We start from the raw sequence: 22,786 nt of genomic DNA, 5'->3' as shown, positions 1-22,786 counted from the left end.
GCCCCAGGATGTTCACATACAAGTGCCAAATGGCATTTCAGCCGTTTCTACCCACAGATATCCTGTAATTTTGTGCTCAGTTTTTGGTGCTAATTAAACAAAAACCTAATTCTGAAGGGGAGCTCCAATCATTCTTTTATAAAATAATTGTTTGATTATTTGTTACTTTTTATGTTTGTAAGATTCTTCTCTGTATACCCCAGGCTGGTCTCTCACTCATGACCCTCCTGCCTTATCCTTTGGAACAACAGAGTTGTAGGCATAGACCCCCATTTCCTGCTGCTGCTGTCTCTTTAACGGGCTCCAGTTGCCCTACATGGGAATCTCTGTGCTTCTGACTGGGTCTAGGTGCAGCCATTCCTGTCATAACCTACAGACATGACCATCAGCAAATACGACAAAGATCACAAGCCAAAGTGGCAAACACTCAGGGTGGCCTCACTTCTTTTCCAGAAGTCACAGGCTCTACACACGTCTAGAATTTCAGGCCTGGCCCTTGAGAAGCGAGTACTTACATTTTCCAGGAGGCAGACGGCAGCAGGATTGCCCCGGAAAGCTGTTGCTGTGAATGCATCTGCTATGAAAATCGGGAGCTTCATTTTCCTCCCTGTTCCGTCTGTGAAGTTGCTGCCTTGCTGGGAGCCTGCTTCACTTCCTGCAAAGTTAATGTTTTACTTCATACACAGTTAATAATTTCCAGATAAAAAGTCAAATGATTACTCCAACATACCTGCACCTAAAGATGTGTGATTCCCTTATTTTTAAAGCCTCTGCATTAAATTTGTTTTAAAATACTAGCTAAGAGAAGCAGAGTGGTGGTGGTACACACCTTTAATCCCAGCACCCGGCAGGCAAAGGCAGGCGGATCTCTGTGAGTTCGAGGCCAGCCTGGTCTACAAGAGCTAGTTCCAGGACAGGCTCCAAAGCTACAGCTGGTCTCTGTACCAGCTAAATGAACTATTTTTCACACCACACACAAAACTCTGCAGCATCATCACCCTCCATCCTAGAGTAGCCGAGACTAGCTATGATAGCATTTTTCATGAAGTTCATGAGCTGTCTGAGAGGCACAGGTGCTGCTTGCTGTCTTCCCATGCAGACAAGCTCTTCTCCCAAGGCCCAGCATGGCAGCGGTCACCGGTGATTACTCATGTAAGGTGGGAGGATTGAGAGCAAAATCAGCAGGTGCATCTCTGAGATCAAGGCCAGCATCATCTACAGAATGAGTTTCAGGACAGCCAGGATTACTCAGAGAAGGCAGGTTTCGAAAAGCAAACTATCTATCTGTCGGTCTGTCTGTCTATCTAATACACACACACACACACACACATATATTCTGAAAGTTGTTTTTGTGTGTGTGTGTGTATTGAGGATTAAACTCAGGGACTCACTCATGCTAAGCACAAGGTTTACAACTCCTGAAGTTCCCAGTTTTTTGAAGAGTTTGGCGGGGAGAGGTTTCCTCATAACTCTGCACACACTGGCCCCAGACACCTGCCTTTGCCTCGTAGTATAGATACATCACCATACCCAGCTCTGGCTTTGTATGTGTTTTTTAGTTAAATTCATTACTGAAGACTAGAATTCTACCCTTAAGTGTGCTTTTTAAGTTTCTAGAAATGCTGTATTGCTTCCCAAACCACCACCACCAACAAAAGTATTTTTCAAGGAATAGGTCTCAAAGACTCCAACAACAGGTGTCATTCACTTATTCAACAAGATGCCCCTAGCTCTCCATGCATGACACCCCCAACTTTACCTTCTCTTCCTCAAAGAATGTGGGTTTTGTTTTGGCTTCAGGGATGCACAGGGCCCCTGTCAGTTCTGGACAATTTCATTCCCTTTGCCAGATGATCAATCTTAAAGATCGCCCTACCACTAGATGGTTCATTGTAAGAGTAGCAGAGGGCTGGAGAGATGGCTCAGTGGTTAAGAGTACTGACTGCTCTTCCAGAGGTCTTGGGTTCAGTTCCCAGCACCTATATGTCAGCTAACAACTCTCTGTAACTCTAAAATCTGACACCCTCATACAGACATATATGCAGGCAAAACATCAATGTGCATAGAATAAAGATTAGATAATTTTTTTAAAAAGTAACAGATACTCTTAACCCCTGAGCTCTCTCTCTAGCCCCAGGTTTCTCTTACTCATAACTTGGTCTTTAATCTTCAATTTGGCATGAATATGCACTCTTAATCAGCAGTAAGAAAGTACAGAAAGACAGGCGCCTGTGGCGCATGCCTTTAATCCCAGCACTCAGCAGGCAGAGGCAGGCGAATCTCTGTGAGTTCGAGGCCAGCCTGGTCTACAAGAGCTAGTTCCAGGACAGGCTTCAAAGCTACAGAGAAACCCTGTCTTGAAAAACAAAACAAAAAGTACAGAAAAGGTTAATATCCCTTTTACACCTGTCCTGTTTACCCTGAGTCATGTAACAGAACAGTGTAGAAATGTCCCTGAAATCATGGGTTGGTGGTGGTGCTTGCCTTTAATCCCAGCACTTGAGAGTCAGGCAGATCTCTGTGTTTGATGAGGCCAACCTGATCTACAGAGTGAGTTCCAGGACAGCCAGGGCTGTTACACATGAGAAACCCTGTCTTGAAGAACAAAAACAAAACAAAACAAAATGTCCTGGAAGTCTAACCTTGGCTCCACCATGCAAATATGAAGTAATTGGGTCCCTTTGTCTAGTAGGTTAGTCCCTGAGCCTGCCCTTGGGAGTGCCTGGGAACAGAGCAGTGTGCTTGTAGCTTTATAGCCATTTCTTCACAGTTTCCCTTGGCTATAGATGACAGGGAGCAAATCTGGCTGTTCTGTAGCTTGTTCGCTTTAAAAACGCACTTATGAGTGCTGTCTTACACTAGGGTACTCAATCATACACAGCAGTTTTGTCCCTTGACATTGTAAATGTTCATTAGCAGAGTGCTGGCAGCTACTGTGAACATGAATACTGGGGAATTTTTTGTTTTCATTTGTTTTAAAGGAAAGAGCAAAGAATTAACTGTTGTTCTGATGTTTTCTGAGTTAGACAGCATGATCCAGCAGCTTGTTTGTAATAACAACCCCTGCCCTCCACTACCCATCAAAGACTAATTGGGTCTTTTTTTGTTCCTGTATAGGGAAACCACACTTGACTAAGTAACTGTGCAGATATTTATATTTTGAATTTTGAAGTTTTAGATATAATATTCTCACAGGGACTCACCAATTTTTATAGAGCTCTGTAGAATCTTGTTCTTTTCAAATTTATACTTATAATTCTAGTACTTGAGAGGCAGAAAGCAGGAGGGTCAAGAGTTTGAAATAGCAGGTGATGGTGGCACACACCTTTAATTCCAGTACTTAGGAGGCAGAGGCAGGTGGGTCTCTGAGTTTGAGGCCAGCCTGATCTGCAGAGTGAGTTTCAGAACAGCTGAGTTTCAGGACACCCTGTTGGACTTAGTAACTCCTGTCTGTAATTGAATGAAGAAAAGCAATAAAAAGGAGAGGAACCAAAAGCTACAGAGAAACCCTGTCTCGAAAAAAAAAAAAAAAAAAAAAAAGAGGAAACTTGACTGTTCCTAGGTATGATGGAGAAGGAGGTTTACTATAGATCTATGGAAAAGCATAGGTAGAGGCAGGGACAGGGAAATCTGGGAGAGTCTAGAGGGGACATGTCCAGACTGAGCTGTGCCATGTAGGGAGAGGAGGAAGGGAGCAGAGAGAGGGGAACCAGGTGCAGCAGCCAGGAAGCCCAAAGCTACAAAGAGAGCAGGCCACCAAAATGGTTAGATTATACAGGGACAAGCAGCCCAGCCCTGAGGGCTGGAGAGTCCAGGGTTACAGGTGGGGGCTGAGGAAGGCAGGAGGAACCTGGCAGCCAGATCCACTTGAACATGTTTAATAAGCATCTGTCCCCGGTTTGAAACCTAACAACAATACCAGCATGTAAGAGGCTGAGGAGATTTGTCATATTGTTCAAGGCCAACCTGATCTATATAATGAGTCTGGGGTAGCCTGAACTACAAAAAGATGCCCTCTCTTAAAAACAAATAAAATTGAAAAAGAAGGGAGGAAAGGAGGGGTCAGAGGAAGAGGAGTAGGAAGAAGAGGAGACCACCATTGTTATGGAACAATCTAATAGCCCCTGAAACAGATAGGGTACGTTCAAGTGAATTACTGATGTGGGATTTCCCTCTGTATGCTGTGCTTACCATTGGTTAATAAAGGATCTGCTTTGGGCCGATAGCAGAGCTATAGGGGAACAGAGCTAGGTGGGGAAAACTAAACTGAATGCTGGGAAAAAGAAGGGCAGAGTCAGGAGAAGCCATGTAGCCCCGTTGGAGACGGATGCTGGAAATTTATCCAGTAAACCACAGCCTTGTGGCGATACACAGATTAATAGAAATGGGTTAGATTCATATGTAAGAGTTAGCCAATAAGAAGCTAGAGATAATGGGCCAAGCAGTGATTTAATTAATACAGTTTCTGTATGGTTATTTTGGTTCTGGGCAGCGGGGATGAACAAGTGGCCTTCCTACTACAAATAGCTTGGCTTCTCTGCTATTCTCCTGGCAGATCCCCAATAGCAAAGCTTTTTCTATTAACCTAATTTGGTTCACATAGTAAAAACAGCTTTTTCTCCAGAATTGTTTGTCAAAAACAGTCAACCAACTGTTTAACAACATTATGTCTGCCTGAGTTGGAGGGAAGTTACTGAGGCAAACAGTTGACTTTAAGCAAATATTTGCAAGAAACAGCATGAGCATAAGCTGTTGAGAAGAGGTTTTTATTATTTTATTTTAATGTGTGGGTATGTGTGCATCAACGCAAGGCAAAAAGAGGACATTGGATCCCCTGGAGCTGGAGTTACAGGGGTCTGTGAGCTGCCTGACGTGGGTGCTGGGACCTGAGCCCAAGGGCTCTGCAAAAATAGCAAATGCTGCTGGGCTTAGTGGCACAGCTTTGATTATAGCACTGAGGAGGCAGAGGCAGGTGGATCTCTGTGAGTTCAAGACCAGCCTGGTCTAAGTAGACAGTTCCTCGACAGCCAGGGATACATAATGAGACCTTGTCTCCAAACAAAATAATAACAACAATAAGAAAAAAGCAGAACAAACCAAAAAACAAAACAAAACAGCACTTACTCTTACCGCCCTACAAAGGGGTTTGAAAGCTCTGACTGATAGGTGCGGCAAACTCCTCGACCAGCGAGAAAGAACGACCACCACACAAGGATTCTTCTCAGATCACGCTTTACTGGAGTGCATTTGGTTGAGAGAGAACATGAAGCAAAGGGGCCCGAGAGCGCTAAGGCAGCTGCTTATATAGGGAATTGGCACATGGGTCGCCCTGTGATTGGCTGCCACCATCAGCTGACACCAGACTACTTCGGGATAGGCCTAGGGACCATTATCCACCGAGCATGCGGGAAGCGGGGGACACGCAGCTCTCAAAGGCATAAGCCAAATATGGAGTTGTTTATTACCAAGACAGGATGTGGCGCCATCTTGTAATGGCGATCTTGTCCGGCTCCCTGTAGATAGGGGCTGGGAACGCAGTTCAGTGATAGAGGAACTGCCTAGTATATGAGAGGCCTTGGGTTCAATTCTGACCACTGAAAGAAAAAAGAGCAAGGAGAAAAGCTCTGGTGTGTTCCTGGGATTCTAGAAAGCAATGCACAGGTATAGATAGGGCTCTGAATCTATCCTAGGACCTGAGAACATCTGTGAACACTTCCCCTCAAACTGTTACCTTAGCCACCGGAAGTCTCTGTGTAAGCATAAAGTAACAAGAATGGCAGTTATTTCTCATTGTTGTAACAAAGTAACGGAGCAAACCAACTTAAGTTTCTTGGAAGGTTTATTTTGTTTCCTTTTCACAGGATTCAGGTACTATGTGGGTTAAGGGCACGGTGGAGAAGAGCAGATCTGGGGGTGGCAGCCAGGAAGCTGAGAGAGCATGCAATGGAGGGGGCTGAGAGAGCATGCAATGGAGGGGGGGATCTTATTGCATCCTCCTACCCATCCCTGTAAAGGATAACACCACTCACATGTGTTGGGTTGGGACCTCCAGCTCTCCTGCATTATCTGAGAAGCCCTACCTCTCCCTCACCAAACCCCGCCCTCTCAGAGAATCTTCAACAAAGAAAAGGTGCCAAAAAAACAAACAAACAAAAAAAAAAAAACAGTTACAAATTCTTGCCAGCTGTGGTAGCTCCTCCATTGAAGTTGTCAGCAGCCCCAAGTCTTGGCCTAAAGCATTCAGTTTTTGACAATACTTTGGCACAAACCCAGCTGTTGGCAGACACATGATCACCTCTCACCTACAGGCTAAAAGTCCTCCCTGCTTTAGTCCCAGCAAGTGACTTCTCCAGCCTCTGTCAGGAATAAATCACGGCTGTCCACTCTGCACACCTATTCAATATAGAACTTGACGTCTTAGCTAGAGCAATCAGACAACTGAAAGAGGTCAAGGAGATACACATTGGAAGGGAAGGAATATGTATGAGCATATGTGCAGGAGAGAGACAGGGAACAATTAACATTAAAGGCCGTTGTGTGAAGGGTCATATGGAAACCTGCTACAGTAGAAGCTTCTTAAAATATATGCAGATAGGAAAGAAATCGAAATGGTTTTGCCAAATATAGGGGAGACAAAAGATGCCAGGTCTCCTGGAACCGGAGTTACTGTGGTGATGGGAGTCAGGTGTGGGTCTTCCAGAGGTGCAGCCAGTGATCTTAACCACCGAGCTTTCTTTGGTGTATGTGTTGGGGGATGCGTGCGCTTGCCATGCAATGTGTGTAGAGGTCAGAGGACAACTTGTGAGCGTTGGTTCTCTCTGTCCACCTGTAGGTCCCAGGGATCAAACTCAGCTTAGCTTGGTGGCTGGTACCTTACCCAATGAGCCATCTCACTAGCCCTCAACACATTATTTAAGACATAGTATAAAAAGTCTCTCCTGGGGCTGGAGAGATGGTTGTTCTTTTAGAGGATTCAGATTCGATTCCCAGCACCCATATGGTGACTCACAACAGTCTGTAACTCCACCTATCTGGCTTCCTTGGGCACCAGGCACACAAGCGATGTACGAGCATATGTGCAGGAAAACAACCATACATATAAAATAACATCAAATGAAAAATTAAGTCTCTACTGATTTCACTATCTAGTAGGTTTACATAAATGAAAACAAATTTATTAACAATGCTATGAAGAAACACACATGAGACATGGTAGAATTTCAGTTATCTACATTTCAATTTCTTTTTTAATTTGTTTTATTTATTGTGTATACAGTATTCCATGTGCATGTTTTCTTGCACACCAGAAGAGAGCATCGGATCTCATTATAAATGGTTGTGAGCCACAATGTAGTTGCTGGGAATTGAACTCAGGACCTTTGGAAGAGCAGTAAACTGCTCTTAACCTCTGAGCCATCTTTCCAGCCCCAATTTCTTTTCTTTTTTGTTTTTTTTTTCAAGACAGGGTCTCACTATGTAGCCCTGGATGTCCTCCTCTATAGGCCAGGTTGGCCTTGAACTCAGAGATCTGCCTGCCTCAGCCTCCCAAGTGCTGGGATTAACGGCATACACCACCATGCCTGGCTTAAAAGTTTCAGTTTCTAATTTTTATCCTAACAGCCCAAATAAGAGATTGAGAAACTGAAATTCTGAAAAAAGTTAACTGGCAGCTGATGGGTAACTGTGAAGGACTAGATTGGAACTCAGGCCTCCCATTCCCTGATTAGGAAGGTTAAAGTTTTCCAATGATTTACCAAAGTAAAAGAAAAGCATTACATTATGTCCAATTATTCTTCAAATCCTTTGTGAGTTGGGGAGATGGCTCAGTGGGTCGGAGGCTTGCTTCACAAGGTTGAGGAACTGAGCTCCCAACCCTAGCACCTATGCATGTGTTTAGTAGGTCTCAGTTATGCATGTGCGCGCGTGCACACACACACACACACACATACACGCACACCCCAATACACATATACTAACTTTGCTGGATTCTGGTAAAAATGAATTAAGGCCTCTACCGCTAAGTGTAACTATCATTACTGTTTTTACATGAAAAAAAAAAACATAGGTACGTATACATGAAACCTGTATTTATGTCTACCCCTAAAAGCTTTAAAACAGGGCTAGAGAAATGGCTCAGCAGTGAAGAGTGCTCCCTGCCCTCGAAGAGGACCAGGGTTTGATACCCAGAAGCCACATTAGGTGGCTCACAACTGCCTGTAACTCCAGCTCCATGGGATCCAATGCCTTCTGGCCTCTGAGAGCCCCTGTGAGGCACAGCGCACAGAGACTCATGCAGACATTTCACACATACACATATACCTAAATCTTGAAGAAGTTAGGGCTGGTGATACACACTTGCCAATAAACAGCTCCTGGGGACTGACTCTGTAGAATGGAGACTGCAGAGGAGCCTGGGCTGTGTAACACGTCTCAAAAAGCGGCACACACACAAAACTAGAAAATCGGGTTGAGAGAAATGGTCTATGCTGAATTTTCTATGCAGTCGCCCACTTACATATTCTAAAAGCCACTGTGGTGATTCACCTTTTCTGCCACCACGCCCCCTTTGGCTCCCACAGTAATCACTGGAGCAGAATAAATGTTCAGCACTTGGAACTATTGTCAAAACTTATTTGGGAAAGGTAGTTGAAAATATAGCTCATCAGGCAGAGTGCTTGCCTTGCAAGCATAAAGACCTGAGTCTGAGCCCATGTAAAAGAGACAGGAGACTCTGCGGGCTCTCTGGCCAGCTAGCCTACGTGGGCAAACCCCAGGCCAGTGAGAGACTCTGTCTATTAAGAGGTGTATGGGGGCAGCAGAGAGGGCTCAGCAGGTATAGGCACTTGCTGCTAAGCCTAACACCGTACCACATGGTAGGAGAGAACTGACCCCTGAAAGCTGTCTTCTGACCTTCACACCTGCAGTGCGCGCGCGCGCACACACACACACACACACACACACACAATATATTAAAAAGAAAAGATGCTAGTGGCCTCCTTGGACACACAAGCATGGGCACTCTCAAATACAGAGGATGGAGTTAGGTGCCTTCTGCTGTAAGGTTACCATTTGTTTACTTATAATCATACTAGATTGGTTTCCACAGTTTCCAGGGAAGTAATTTAAACAATCTCAAGAATGAAATCTTTGTAAAAGCCTTGTCCCGAGAAACAATGATGGCTATCTGAAAGAGGTGGTCACTTTTCTAAAGACACCAGATAGTGAGGACATAAACGGAAGCAGTAGCCTTCACAAAGCCATTTCAGGGTTGCTGGTACAAGGCCATTAAACACCAATTCGACACGACGCCATCACATTTCTGTGGCTTGTTTTGTTCTTGGTTTGTTTTCATACAGGCAAAATGGTTATGTTAATCCCACGCTAATGATCCTCTGCAGTATCATTAGGGATATACGAACATTGACTGTAAGCTACTTTTTAGCTAATGAGCTCGGTCTGCCCCAAGAGAATGCAATCTCTCCATTTCTCTTTCATTTTCACACAGGCCTTGCACGGAATTTTCCTCTCCTCTTCATTCTGCCAGATTAATACGTGGTCACGTGTGCCTCGCATTGTTTTCCTCTGGGAGGCTAGGAACTTCATTTCCTCCTCCTGCTACATCCTTTCTCTCATTTTAAACTGTAACCAAAATCCTCTTCGGGGGTCCCTCTGGTCTCTGTGCTAACGGGGAGAGTCCAGAAGGGAAGGAGAGGGAAAGAGAGGGGTGGCAGAGAGATGGGGGAAGGGGAGGGAATGGGGAAAAAAAGAGGGGAGATCAAGAAAGCAGCTGGGAGCCCTGAGTTGTAACCGTCTCCATGGAAACAATTCCTTAGCGACCAGTCTGGAAACAGTTCTGTAGGCATCACTGGGGCAGTGCGGTCCAATCGCACCAACCCTCACTAACAGGGGTCAGATGGGTGGGGGAGGAACAGGATTCTTTTCTTACCCAGTAAACTAAGACGCTAATAAAAATTACAGTTACCACCCTATAATGTATCTTTAGACTAGAAGATTCCTACTTTCTGTAATAAATAGGCAAAAGGCCTTCTAAATTTTTATAGTGTTTGTAAAGAGTGCTTATCGTAAAGAAATTATGGGGAAAAATACCTCCAAAAGAAACATCACCATTGGGTGGAAAAGTCAGACATCAGAATCAGGAGAATGATCTGAGGATTGTCGCCCATAACCACACAAGTGTGTACAAAGAACGCCAAATTCATTTGGGTTGTAAGTACATTGACTTTTAGGTGAAGAAAAGGGATTATAGGATTCCACCTACCAAATCGGGCTGGAAGAATAAAGAAGCCATGTAATTTAAACCCATGGAAGGAAGGCCCAGGGGAGAATTCATCCAAAGTGTGGAGCTGGGAGTTGCTAAAAACCAATTACATTTTAAAGGGAGAACATGCTTTAGGTCCTAACTTCAATCCCCAGCTATTAAAGGAAAGGGAAGACTTTAGGGGGTTTATAGTAACAATAGGATAACCAAGTTTCTGCAAGTCTCCAACCAATAAACTTCCTTGTAACCACAAAAAAAGGGTTTAGACCTAAGTCACTCGGCTCTATCCCTTCCGCAACTCTTTTCCCTGTTCTGGGATTAGGAACAGCATCTGTGAAATGAGGACCACATTTTAGGGCTATAGAGACTCAGTTGTGTGGAGGGTAGAAGGGTCAGGAGTTCAAGGACAACCTTGACTACACAAGAACAACGACAATGAATTGCTTACCATGCCTAGCTCCAGTGAAGCTCTTAATAAATCCCAGGTATTATGGATTCTGTAACATCTTTTGGTTTTCCTGTCTGTAATTATAACCACACTGCCCCCCCCCTTTCCCTGAGGAATATTTTGGGTTAAACCAGTAGAGCACTAGAGACATTTAAGTAACTCTGAAGCCGAATGGAAACTGTGAAATGAGTTTCCGAACTGTGAAAAGAGAACTCCGGTGAGTCTCTGCTGACACAACCAGACCAAATCAGACCGAGTTAGAAAAAGCCCAGGCCTAATGGATGAAAATGTTCCCCTGAATGATTTCCCAGTCCCCCAGAGAGGAGACGGGAAAGGAAGACCGGAAAACCACATGTCTGTTTTCTGGGTGCAGTTTAAGTCCCCTGCGGGAGTGGTCTTGAGCATCTCTGAGGGAGAGGTCATCACTTTGGTGGGCTGAGATGCATCAGGGTTTGGAGAGAAGGGGGAGGGGGCTTAGGATGGAGCTTCCACACAAACATTCCAGATTCTTTGGATATATGGATGCCAGGGTCTGGGGTGAAGCTTCCACCAGAACATTTTCCAAACCAGAAACTAAATAATTGGCCTCCTGGCTCCAGTCTAAACACACACACACACACACACACACACACACACACACACACACACATCTCATGGTAAATAAAATCCATTCTACACTGCTAATGTCCCCCACCGCAACGAGCCCAACTCCACTCCTAATGGGCTTCCCAGTGTCTTTAGCACCAAGAAATCTTTGAAGAGCACACTGAAGGTGACTACAAGGTACCCCCTTCACATTTACAACCTTAACTGGTCCTGCCTGACTGCTGACTAAGATCATCCTCTTTGCCCGTTAACTTGCTTTGTTCTAAGTCTCTTACCCCACGATTGCTCCCTACCTTCCCACAGATTTTTTTTTTTTTGATGTGCCATTTGTGTTAAAAGGTCATAAGTGTGTCATGAGGAACCTTGGTAGCAGCATGGAACCCCCAAAATGTTTCGTACGTGTCTCCTGTAAGCTAATTTTCAGGAACATCAAACTTTATATAGTAAACAAAGACAACTGCCACGAGCCACTGAGCTGTCACTGGGCTTAATGACGAGAAAAATTAAACATGGCAGGTAGGAAGGCAATCAAGAAGTCAAGGCTGGTTGGGCTAGGCAGGAGAGCAAAACCCCAGGCTAGGACAGAAATCCTGCTGGGTGTCTTTTTATCTTTGCAGGCGAAACATCCATTTTTTTTTTCTGGTTACGTAACGCAAACATGGTGGAAGAGAAAAGCCTTTCCCTGGTTTTTGGGGTGCAGAACCACGTGGCTCCCTCCACGCAGGGCAAGGGCGGGCCTTTACGGGATGTATCCTCAGGGAAGCAAGAAAGCGCCTTAGCAAACCGCGACGCCACGGTTCCTCAGAATCCACGCACGTCCTCTGGTGGGAGGAACAAAAGCGAGCTCTGAGGATCTGACGGCGGACCGGGAAACCAGAGAGCTACGGAGTCGCCGCCGCAGCCAGGTGACCCCTAGTGCGCAGGCGCGCTTCGCCCCGCCCCCGCCGAGACCGGCCTGTCAGTCGAGTCTCGCGAGAGCGGCGCGCGGCCGGCCCGTGAGCTCCGCCCCGCCCCGCCCCCTCCTCCTCGCTCGCTCCCTCCCATCCCCCCTCGCCAGTGTCTGTGCTGCGCAGCTCCCTACGCGGTCGCCGCCGCGGACGGTTGGGAGGGAGAGACTGTTGTCGGGAGCGCCACCCGCGGACGGTTGGGAGGGAGAGACTGTTGTCGGGAGCGCCACCCGCGGACGAAGCGGCCGTCCCTGCCCGCCCGCCGCGACCGTCGGAGTCGGCGTTACTAGCGCCCCACAGGGTATCTGAAGTAGAAGGGGGTAGGTTGGGCCGGTAGGTGCCGAGAGCGGAGTCGGGAGAAGGCCGAGGAGCCCGGGAGTCGGTGAGGGAGCGTGGCGTCAGCTGGCCTCCGGGGCTGTCTGCCTCCGGGAGGAAGGGCCGGCGCCGCGCTCTCCAGCCGCTCGCCCGCTCTCCCCGCCGCTCGGCTGCCGCCATCTTGAGGTCGGTAGCTGCTGGGTCGCCTTCCCGCCTTTCCCCGCTCGGGCTACTTTGTCGTCTCCAGCTCGCGGAAAGTGTTGGGAAGGCCGGGGGTCCTGTGTGGGCAGGGGGCGGGGGGGGGAGGGCGAGCTCTCCGGTAGGGATGAGGGTGGGGGAGCTCGGCGAGCAGGGACTGCGGGGCGGCGGGACGCGCTCCCGGTGGAAATGGCGCCCGGCGCGGCCCGGCCTCCCACAGCGGCCTCCGTCCTCCTTGGCCTCGAAGGGACTACCTGGGCTGGCGGGGCGACTAGTGACTGCTAACGCAGATCCCCGGGATGAGACAGGTGGAGCCGGGGGAAGGCGAAGCCAGTGGCGGCGCGGGCGATCCTCTGGCAGATGCAGGACAAAGGCGGACACGGTGGTCCTTTGTAATCCCGCCGCTCGGTGGCCGAGGCCTTTTCTCCCGGCCTGGCCGAGGGCCGGAGGCGGGGCGTCCCCTAGTTCTCTGGTCTCTAGGGCGAGCTAGGTAAACGGAAAGTCTCAGGGAGGAGGGAAAGGATGCTTAGCCGGCCTTTGTAGTCCAGATTTGGAGCTGCGGAAAGAGTACGTATACATCGCCAAAGGATTTTTTTTTTCCACATTAGATGTTTACCAAGACCTTAATTTTGTAAGAGAATGAGTGATTTAGGATGAAATGAGTGTGTTTCAAATAGGCCGGGTCCGGGTGAACTACGGGACTGCTCTTAGGCCAGGGTGGCTAGTTCAGCAACGTTTTCTGTAGTTGTTCTCCGAGAGCTGTGTTTTGTGTCGACTTGTAATTAAAGCCGGAAATCAGCTATATTTGTTTTCATTTGATGGCTAGGCATGTTTAGAACAAAGTGTCGAACTGTGATGTTTTGAACCAAAAGAATGGTCTAGCATGTTTTGGGTCCTTAAATCAGAACTGTGTCGGTGATTTCCATTGAAGATGGATTAAAAAGGAAAAAGAATATCCTGGACCTTAAAGTTAGCTTGCAGTAGTGCCCATGCCACCTGGAATAGGCAGATCCTTAATGGCCTTTGAAAAATCAAAGGACTCAGATCCAATTGGAAAGAACTAAGTAATATGCCCACATTTTCTTTATTGGATTGCATTATAAACAATTTTTTGTTGTTTGAGAGAAGCTCTTGATAGTAGCTTGCAACTGGATATGTACAGGAGGCTGCCCTCTTACTCTGAGTCTCCTGCCTCTGCTTACAAGATGGTTTTGTTGTTTTGAGATAGAGTCCCTGTAGACTGCTGCTGGCCTGGAGATTCGAGGATGTTGATGTTTCTGCCTCCAGCTGCCGGGGTGGCAGCTATGAGCCACCACACTGTTTATAACATCCATTAACTTCTGTTTAAAGTGGTATTCTGTGGACTTCGGTGCATCTCTAGTGTCAGACTACCACAGCTCAGTTTAAAAAACACTTTACCATTTCAAAAAGACGTACGTACTAACAGTCATTCCATATGCTGACCTGTTCTATTTCAGTCACAGATAGTGTTTTTTATAGATTTTTGTGTTCTTGGTATAAAACTGGAATAGTATGTAGTCTTTTGTGACTGAAATTTTTGCTTTCTTTAGGAAGTTGTATTTAAAGTCTCAAAAAGTTGGCTTCATTTTAACTGCTAGTATTTTCAGTTGGTACTAACACTTGGAGGTTTTCTGATAGTGTTTCCCTGCTTACCCAGGCCAGCCTGGGATTCTTGGGCTCAAATCACCCTTCTGCTTTAGCATCCACTGTAGGTGGACCATAGGCAAGGGGCTGCATCTGTGACACTCTTGGATTTGGGGGTAGTGTAACTCAGGTTGGTCTCCCTGTCTCAAGGTCTAGAACAGAATTAGGGGCCTGAGAACGCTGGGCTCCCTAAAGCAGATAGTAGTTAGCAAAGAAAGGTTGGAGTGGAGTAGTCTAAGTAGTGAACAGTTGCACAACCTCTGAAAGCTTTATTAAGGTCTCAGAACAAATTGCCCATAATGTTTTCGTAGGATTCTAGACTTGAGTTTAAAGGTATGTTACAGCAAGGCAGTTTCCTGTCTTCTGACTTGGAGTGGAATGTCACCCTGGGAGATAGTTTGGTCCAAATCTTGTTGGCTTTTCCAGTAAAATTCTGTTAATTGAAGTCAAGAACTGATGAATAAAAGTTTTCCTATAACCTCCACATTACACTGAAGTATGAGTGTATACTAGCACATACACAGATTAAAGTAGTTGTTTATGGTTTTCAGATACAGTTGAGGTTTTGTGGAGCATCTTGTTGGTTTTACAGCAGTGGTTCTCAGTGGGTTCACTGATACCATTGGAAAATTCATAACAGAAACAAAATTACAGTTATGAAGTAGCAGCAAAAATAATTTTATAGTTTATGAGAACCTGTATCAAAGGGTCAAAGCATTAGAAAGGTTGAGAACCACTTCTTTACAGGGTCCATAAACTCTAATAGTCAAAGGTAAATTTTTAGCTGAAGCAGATTAGAACTACATAATATAAATATTCTTGTAAAACACAGCAGTGGGTGCCAATACCTCACTTGCCTACTGCTGCTTTGTTTTGGTTTTTTCAAGATAGGGTTTCTATGTGTAGTCTTGGCTGTCCTGGAACTCACAAGAGATCTGCCAGTCTCTGCCTCCTGAGTGCTGGGATTAAAGGCACACACGGCCATCACCACTGATGCCCAGCAGTTAATGCTGTATTTTATAGTGAATACCAGGCTCAGAAATGCAATGTTTTAAGTAGCCATCGAATGGCAGATTAGTGAGCCATTCAACCCCATGATGCCTTTTTTTTTTTTTTTTTTGATATTCTCACTATGTGAACTTGGCTGACTTTGAACTCAGAGCATGCTAATGTCTCCCAGCTGCTGGGATCAAAGACATGTGTCACCATGTAGGGCCTCATGCTTTCTTTTAAATCAAGTGCACTGAAAAATTACTAATAATGTCAATTTTTAAATTGTGTTTTCGCCATTTTGGTTCTGTCAAGAGTGGCACCTTCCACGGGCTTTGCTTTAAAGATGGGCCTGGATTTTCTTTCAGCGGGGTTTGAGGTTCAGTCACTAGTACACACAAATGCTGATGATATACACATTAATAACCACTGGAATAGAAATTAAACATTGTCTTTAATACATGTATTATTGGGGGAAGGGTGTTTAGAATGTAATCCAAAGGTTGACACATGATAGACATTTACTCTATCATTGATGTATGAATTTTAGAAATTTACATCCCCACCCCGGTTTTTGGTGACAGTTTTTCTGTGTAGCCCTGGCTGTCCCGTAGATCAGGCTGACCTTGAACTTACATACCCACTGCCTCCAAAGTGCCACTATGCCAAGTTCTAAAATACCTTTTTGTTTTATGTTTTTCCCTCCAAGACAGGGTCTCACAATTGTAGCCCTGGCTGTCCTGGAACTCACTGTGTAGACCAAGCTGAGTTCAAATTCAGAAATCTGCCTACCTTTTCCACCCCTCAACCACCACTCCATTCCATATCCCTGCCTCCCCCCCCCCCCAACTCACTCCTTCCTTCCTTCTTCAAAGACAGAGTATGGCCTTGAATTCCTGAATGTCTTGCCTCAGCCTCCCAGGGCTAGGGTTGTAGGAGTAAGTGTGCTGCCATGTGATTTTAAGAAAATTAGAATTGTTAACTCTGTAGATGCTGCCTCTAACAGATGATATGGAATTAACCATTAGTGAATGGTGTTGATATACCGTCCAGCCTAAAGGAATCAAATGAAAAAAAATTGTTTTGTTGACGGGAGGAGGTGGTGAGGGAAAGATTGGAATATTCAGGTGAGTAGGATTCCTGCAGCTGTGTAGTGAAATAAGCAAGGACTGGTAAGTTTTTCCACAGCTGCGGAACTTCTGCATTAGTCTCTAAAGTATTCTGGAATTTTACAAGGAAAGTGGCTGCCTCTAGGGGAGGTTTTGTGTGTGTGTCTTGGGGGATGGAAGGGGCTTCATGCTGTGCTTTTTAAGTGCCATATGAGTGTCACTGTGTTAAATCTGCTTAACTAAAAATGTTAAGAGGATGAGCATAACGTGGAGTGGTGACACTTCCCTTTAGTTCCAGCACTGGGGCTGAGAGGCAGGCAGGCATCTGTGATTCAAAACCAGACTGGTTCTTGGTCACCCTGTCTTAAATCCCCCCCGCCCCCCCCAAAAAAAAAGATGTTGAAAGGAACTCATCTGAGTGTTTGTTGAAGCAGTTTCCTTATAGTCCCAGCTGGTCTCAAACTCAAAATCCTGCCTTAACTCCCAGTACTGAGATCTTGGGCATGTACTATCTATCATATTCCACATAGCGTTTGGGTTTCAGTAGTGTTTTCCTTGTTTTCTTTTGTTTTTGAGATAGGGTCTTGTAGTGCCCTCCAATTGCTGATGGAGTCAAAGATGACCTTGAGGTCCACCTAGCTACTGTGTTTTTTTTTTTAAATGCTCAAATCTCAATATGAATAGATGTCTATATTATATATAGATGACTATATTATATACACCTTTTATGTGATTATTTTTAAACATTTTGCAGTTGGGCTGGTGACTCGGGTAATCTTAGCACTCATAGCTATTGGTACACTGACACCCTGTCTGCAAAACAAAACAAAAAAAATCCGGTAGCTTTGGGTCAATATTGAAGCCTGAAAAGTTAAAAAAAAAAAGTGAGTGGACTGTGGAAAAGGTGTGTTACAACAAATTTTACTCTGGTGGTTCAGTGTTGTTTGGTAGGTAAGGGGTGAGTTTCATTACCTTTCCCTGCCCCACCCCAAAGTAGACTTTTTATAATAGAGTACTCTGTTGCTGATTGTTGTAGGAATTGCATGCATGCATTCCTCACTGTGACACTTGAGAAGTGTTCAAATCTTGGTAAGAGGGTGTTGTGATTGACTGCTTTTATGTGCTTGTTTATTTTCATAGCATTTAAATCAAGCGATATTGAAATGGATTGGGTTATGAAACATAATGGTCCAAATGACGCTAGTGATGGGACAGTGCGACTTCGAGGACTGCCATTTGGTTGCAGCAAAGAGGAAATAGTTCAGTTCTTTCAAGGTACCTCTAGTACTAGTCAAAGTTTAGTAGTATTTTAACTGTATGTGTTTTTTATTAGATGGTTTTTAATTTATAAAACTCATTTGATTTTGGAACTAAATTTTGTGGTAATCTGGGTTATTATAATAAAATGGGAACTGTGCTCCAGTTAATATTCCATAGAGAATGTATAGGCTATGTAAACATTGATTAATGTACAGTATAGTTAACTGAGAATAACTATGGTGACATGGGCTATGAGTTATCATTGGGAGCACAGTTAAATATGTAGTTTTTCATGTAGTGGGCTTTTAGAAGTATAATTTTAAGATGCTGGTCACAGAAAATATTTAATCCAATGATACTTGAAAAATATTCCATTTGTATTATGGGGTGATGGGAAACTACGCGTTTTGTTTTGTTTTGACTTGTTTTAAATATTTGATTCAGATGGGAATGTTTCAGCCTTTAACACTGTTCCCCTTGATGGGGTATTTGTCCTTGGGTTAAAGGGTTGGAAATCGTGCCAAATGGGATAACATTGACGATGGACTACCAGGGGAGAAGCACAGGGGAGGCCTTCGTGCAGTTTGCTTCAAAGGAGATAGCAGAAAATGCTCTGGGGAAACACAAGGAAAGAATAGGGCACAGGTGGGGATGGAGAGTTTGGGATGGTGTTAAATTTTTATTTTTGGGGGTTGTGGGTCACTATTGCTTAAATGGGGGGGTAACCATAACATTTTCTGGGGGTAGTTTTAAAGAATTGATAATTACCTAAATTTAACATGGAAACTACAGATTTGGGTGGGGAATTAATTCTAATTAAAATTAGATTATCTGTTTCCATTTCTTTGTAGGGTGTTGTTAAATTTGTTTTTGTATAATCACCTGTTTTTCTTACGTATCTATCTTGTACTAAAGGAAACAAACTAAATATATTCATAATTCAGTGTTTTCAAATGACTCATTTGTCTATGTAAAACTTAAATATTTAATTATTTAAGTTTGTAGGTGTAAAAATGTTACCTTATGGCTTATTTAGGCGATTTAAATTGGGTTATGTACCTAGATATAGACACTGCATTTTGCCCAGTATCTAATTACTCTCTAATATATCCACGCTGAAACATATACTTTAACCCTTTTAAAATAGGTACATTGAGATCTTCAGGAGTAGCAGGAGTGAAATCAAAGGATTTTATGATCCACCAAGAAGATTGCTGGGACAGCGACCGGGACCATATGATAGACCAATAGGAGGAAGAGGGGGTTATTATGGAGCTGGGCGTGGAAGTATGTATGACAGAATGCGACGAGGAGGTGATGGATATGATGGTGGTATGTGTATCTAATGAACAAAGGTTCTGTTGTCATTTTCTTGATGTTCCTGACACTTTGTCAAGAAATACAGAAATGGCAGTAATTTCAGTACCTACGAGGTTTTAAAACCTGTTCATGAAATTATGGGATTTACACTGTGGAACTTGATTGATGCACATATTAACACCTAGAAAATGTAATGTAGAAACGAAAGTAAAGATAACTGGTATGTTTCTTCTTGGCATAAAGATGAAATTTGGTTTTCATGTTATGTTTGAATTTATCCTGTGGTTATTTTCATTTCCATCAAGGGTTAACTACTTTCCTCATGTGCAGTAAGCTGCAAACATCAATGAAGAAGCTAAAATTGTTGACTACAAAATGACTTTGTAAATTAGCTTACAAAATAAACTACTCAGGATGGTATTTCTTTTTCCTTTTATTTGCACAGGCTATGGAGGTTTTGATGACTATGGTGGCTATAATAATTATGGCTATGGAAATGATGGCTTTGATGACAGGATGAGAGATGGAAGAGGTAAACTAAGAATATTGTCATGCTGAAGTAAATTGTATTGTTTCCTTAGTAAGCTTCCAGTAGTAATTAGGCAACTCTTAGTAGTTAGGCAACTTTAATAAGCTAATGGAAACTTGTGTCGTTGCACTGGCTTATAGATTTATATGTATATACTTACCTGAACCCATGATGGTTTATAATCTAGGCATGGGAGGACATGGCTACGGTGGAGCTGGTGATGCAAGTTCAGGTTTCCATGGTGGTCATTTTGTGCACATGAGAGGGCTGCCTTTTCGTGCGACTGAAAATGATATTGCTAATGTAAGTGTGGTTCATAGTGGGTGTTTTTACTTACTATTCTTGGCGGGGAGGTCTCATTGTAGCCCAAACTGGATTAGAATTTAGAAATCCTAACTTGGCTTTGAGCATGTTGGAATGACAGGCAGACACTATGCCTTATCTATTCTATTTGTTAAGATTCAAGCTAGGATTGTCACTTAGTGATAGATTATTTACTTAATATGTTCATAGGTGTTTGTGTCCCTTATATACTGACCTCTGTGAGATTTTTAAGCAGGTTTAAAAAATGCATTTAAAAAAAAAAACTCAGTTCCCAGCACTCAGGAGGCAGAGGCAGGTGGATCTCTGGGAGTTCGAGGCCAGCCTGGTCTACTAGAGCTAGTTCCGGGACAGGCACCAAAGCTACAGAGAAACCCTGGGCGGGGGGGGGGGGGGGGTCAGTCAATTGGATAGGAATTTGCCTTTAGCAATAGGGTCTGGAACAACCCCAAACTTCAAGATACTCCTAACCTTGGACATGGAGCCAGTTTCAAATTTTTTTGTTTAAAATTTAGTATTGCCTTACTTTAAAAGCTCCCTGAGTTTAAGGCCAGTCTGGTCTATAAGAGCCAGTTCCAGGACAGTCACCAAAGCTACATAGAAAAACCCTGTCTTAAGAAGAAAAAATAAAATAAAATAAAATATAGTCCTTCTCTATGTGAGCCAAATTGACCACCTTTGTAGTAAAGGGTGACACCCTACCTCCACAATGCTGGAGCCCTATAGACTCTCAATAGTTTATTTTAGTGGATTAGGAAAAAAATTATGTGCCTAATTTTAAATAATTGAAATTTAAAATTGAACAACTTTTATTTAGTTCTTCTCACCACTCAATCCAATACGAGTTCATATCGACATTGGAGCTGATGGCAGAGCAACAGGAGAGGCAGATGTAGAGTTTGTGACACATGAAGATGCCGTGGCTGCCATGTCTAAAGATAAAAACAACATGCGTAAGTGGTGTCTTTGGGATGCTTCTGTTTTATAGATGTGTGCAGTTTATAAAATAATTACTTGTTAAAATGCCTGTGGTAAATCTTTAAAATCATTTGACCTAGTAATAATGTCTAGACTTTAATGGATGCCTAAAATAGTCCTTTATGTGTGGATCAGCCTGCTTTTTAAATACTAATTGACCTTTAATTAATATTTGCTCCAATATTCCCTTCTCTACTATTCTTACCTTTTTCCACTCCTCTTTTTTAAAGAACATCGATACATTGAACTCTTCTTGAATTCCACCCCTGGAGGTGGCTCTGGAATGGGAGGCTATGGCAGAGATGGAATGGGTATGTATACTTTTGTATTTGAGACGGGTTCATCCTGCTCTGTAGCCCAGGCTGGCCTCATAATCCTCCTGCCTTGGTGCTTTGGCATACCCTTCCCAAACCTGGTTTATAAACTTTTTAGAATAAGCAGTATTGGCTACTTTGGAAACCGTCCTGTTTTTTTTTTTTTTAAATGTGCAGATAATCAAGGAGGATATGGATCTGTTGGGAGAATGGGAATGGGGAACAACTACAGTGGAGGATATGGCACTCCTGATGGCTTGGGAGGTTATGGTAAGTCAGGTTTTGTATTGGCAATGTCTTTCACTTAAAATATAAATATGGTGATGTGCATGGACATCTGACAGATGGTTCTTAAATGTCTTCTTAAGGTCGTGGTGGTGGAGGCGGTGGAGGTTACTATGGGCAAGGTGGAATGAGTGGAGGTGGATGGCGTGGGATGTACTGAAAACACCACCACCAACGTACAAGTCCTAACAACAACATCTGTCTACTAGACTTTCTTACGGATTTAATTTCTTTTGTATTTCAAGAACTTTATAATGACTGAAGGAATGTGTGTTTTCAAGATATTATTTGGTAAAGCAACAGATTGTGATGGGAAAATCTGTTTTCTGTAGGTTTTATTTGTTGCATACTTTGACTTAATAAATTTTTATATTGAAACCACTGATGTTGCTACTTTTTATATATAGGTACTCTTAAAGATGTGTTGCCTTCATAAGATTTGGGATGATGTATTTTACTGTTAGCTCTACAAAAAGTAGCATGGTGCAATGTGAGTGGACAAGACTGTAAGTTTTAGCACACATCTGGGATGGATAGAGCTTGAGTAGTTAGCTAGCTTTCTTTCCTGGACACCCTGTAAATAAAAAGCCTAAAGATGCATTCAAGTGGCTTCAGGAATATAAGTTCAGTTAATTCTGCATTCTCTTTTCAATCTCATTTATCAAGCATAGCTCTGAATAATTTTGTAAGAGAGGTATCTGGATTCTAAATAGCCGAAATTGTGTTTTGAATTAATTATGGACCCAGGGACATGGGAGTAGTAGTTGAAATTATAGCCCTAGATTTTAAAATCCTCATAGCACTTGCCCAAGATACCAAAAATGTTTCCAAAATTTGAGTTTATTGGAGTAACTAAGAATTCTCACTGATGACAGAACTCGGTGTAAATACATGGGTATTTACTATGAAAGATATATTCTTGTGTTTTCAGTTTCTTACCTAAGAAAACAGGGTTTTTAAATTGTGTAAATGACTGCATTTAGAAAAATGTAAAACAATGCTACAGCTGGATTTTGCATCTGGTACTGGTTTTGAGTATTTAAGCTCTGTTTAGTAAGGGAAGGGTACTTTCTAATCTTATCACTTTGATCAATGTGGCTTTCCCCTAAATTGGCTAATGGATCAGATTGAAACCTGTCAATGTGAACTCAGCTATTGAACTTGTTACTTGTTTTTTGCTAGAAATGTTATTCATTTAATAAATGTCAACATGGGAGAAAAA

At 43.5% G+C, this 22,786-nt stretch overlaps 2 protein-coding genes across 11 annotated transcripts in view; one reads left to right on the top strand and one right to left on the bottom strand.

Annotated features, from left to right (window-relative positions):
• LOC101989208 (phenazine biosynthesis-like domain-containing protein 2) overlaps nucleotides 1–13,110 on the bottom strand; it is a 25,238-nt gene extending 12,128 nt beyond the window's left edge. The window contains exons 1-2 of one of the 2 annotated variants that reach the window (XM_005360125.3): nucleotides 13,048–13,110; nucleotides 516–655 (exon numbers count right to left, since the gene is read on the bottom strand). In XM_005360125.3, the coding sequence (XP_005360182.1) occupies nucleotides 516–599 (84 nt within the window). In that variant the 5' untranslated portion in view covers nucleotides 600–655; nucleotides 13,048–13,110. The remainder of the gene's footprint in view (nucleotides 1–515; nucleotides 656–13,047) is intronic. The other variant, XM_026785566.1, reaches the window with a different exon arrangement.
• Nucleotides 12,390–22,786, top strand: Hnrnph3 (heterogeneous nuclear ribonucleoprotein H3). Of its 9 annotated transcripts, none has more exons than XM_026785562.1 (11): nucleotides 12,423–12,441; nucleotides 12,485–12,581; nucleotides 17,698–17,832; nucleotides 18,324–18,462; nucleotides 18,965–19,149; nucleotides 19,583–19,669; nucleotides 19,854–19,969; nucleotides 20,805–20,940; nucleotides 21,196–21,276; nucleotides 21,457–21,549; nucleotides 21,648–22,786. In XM_026785562.1, the coding sequence occupies exons 3-11, from the start codon at nucleotides 17,721–17,723 to the stop codon at nucleotides 21,722–21,724; spliced, it is 1,026 nt and encodes a 341-aa protein (XP_026641363.1). In that variant the 5' UTR covers nucleotides 12,423–12,441; nucleotides 12,485–12,581; nucleotides 17,698–17,720; the 3' UTR covers nucleotides 21,725–22,786. The 9 variants fall into 9 exon arrangements, with proteins under 9 accessions (XP_026641360.1, XP_013206670.1, XP_026641363.1 ...); XM_026785561.1 differs by having other exon boundaries at nucleotides 12,485–12,600; XM_026785559.1 differs by having other exon boundaries at nucleotides 12,390–12,581.

The sequence above is a fragment of the Microtus ochrogaster genome, linkage group LG2 (genome assembly GCF_000317375.1).
Source record: "Microtus ochrogaster isolate Prairie Vole_2 linkage group LG2, MicOch1.0, whole genome shotgun sequence".
NCBI lineage: Eukaryota > Metazoa > Chordata > Mammalia > Rodentia > Cricetidae > Microtus > Microtus ochrogaster.
This window is presented reverse-complemented; position numbering and strand designations above follow the sequence as displayed.

Coding starts and splice junctions, on each gene's coding strand:
- Hnrnph3 (XM_026785559.1), top strand. CDS start 17,721: ATGGATTGGGTTATGAAACATAATGGTCCAAATGACGCTAGTGATGGG. Junction 20,941..21,195: donor TAAAGATAAAAACAACATGC/GTAAGTGGTGTC, acceptor TCTTTTTTAAAG/AACATCGATACATTGAACTC. Junction 21,277..21,456: donor CTATGGCAGAGATGGAATGG/GTATGTATACTT, acceptor TTAAATGTGCAG/ATAATCAAGGAGGATATGGA.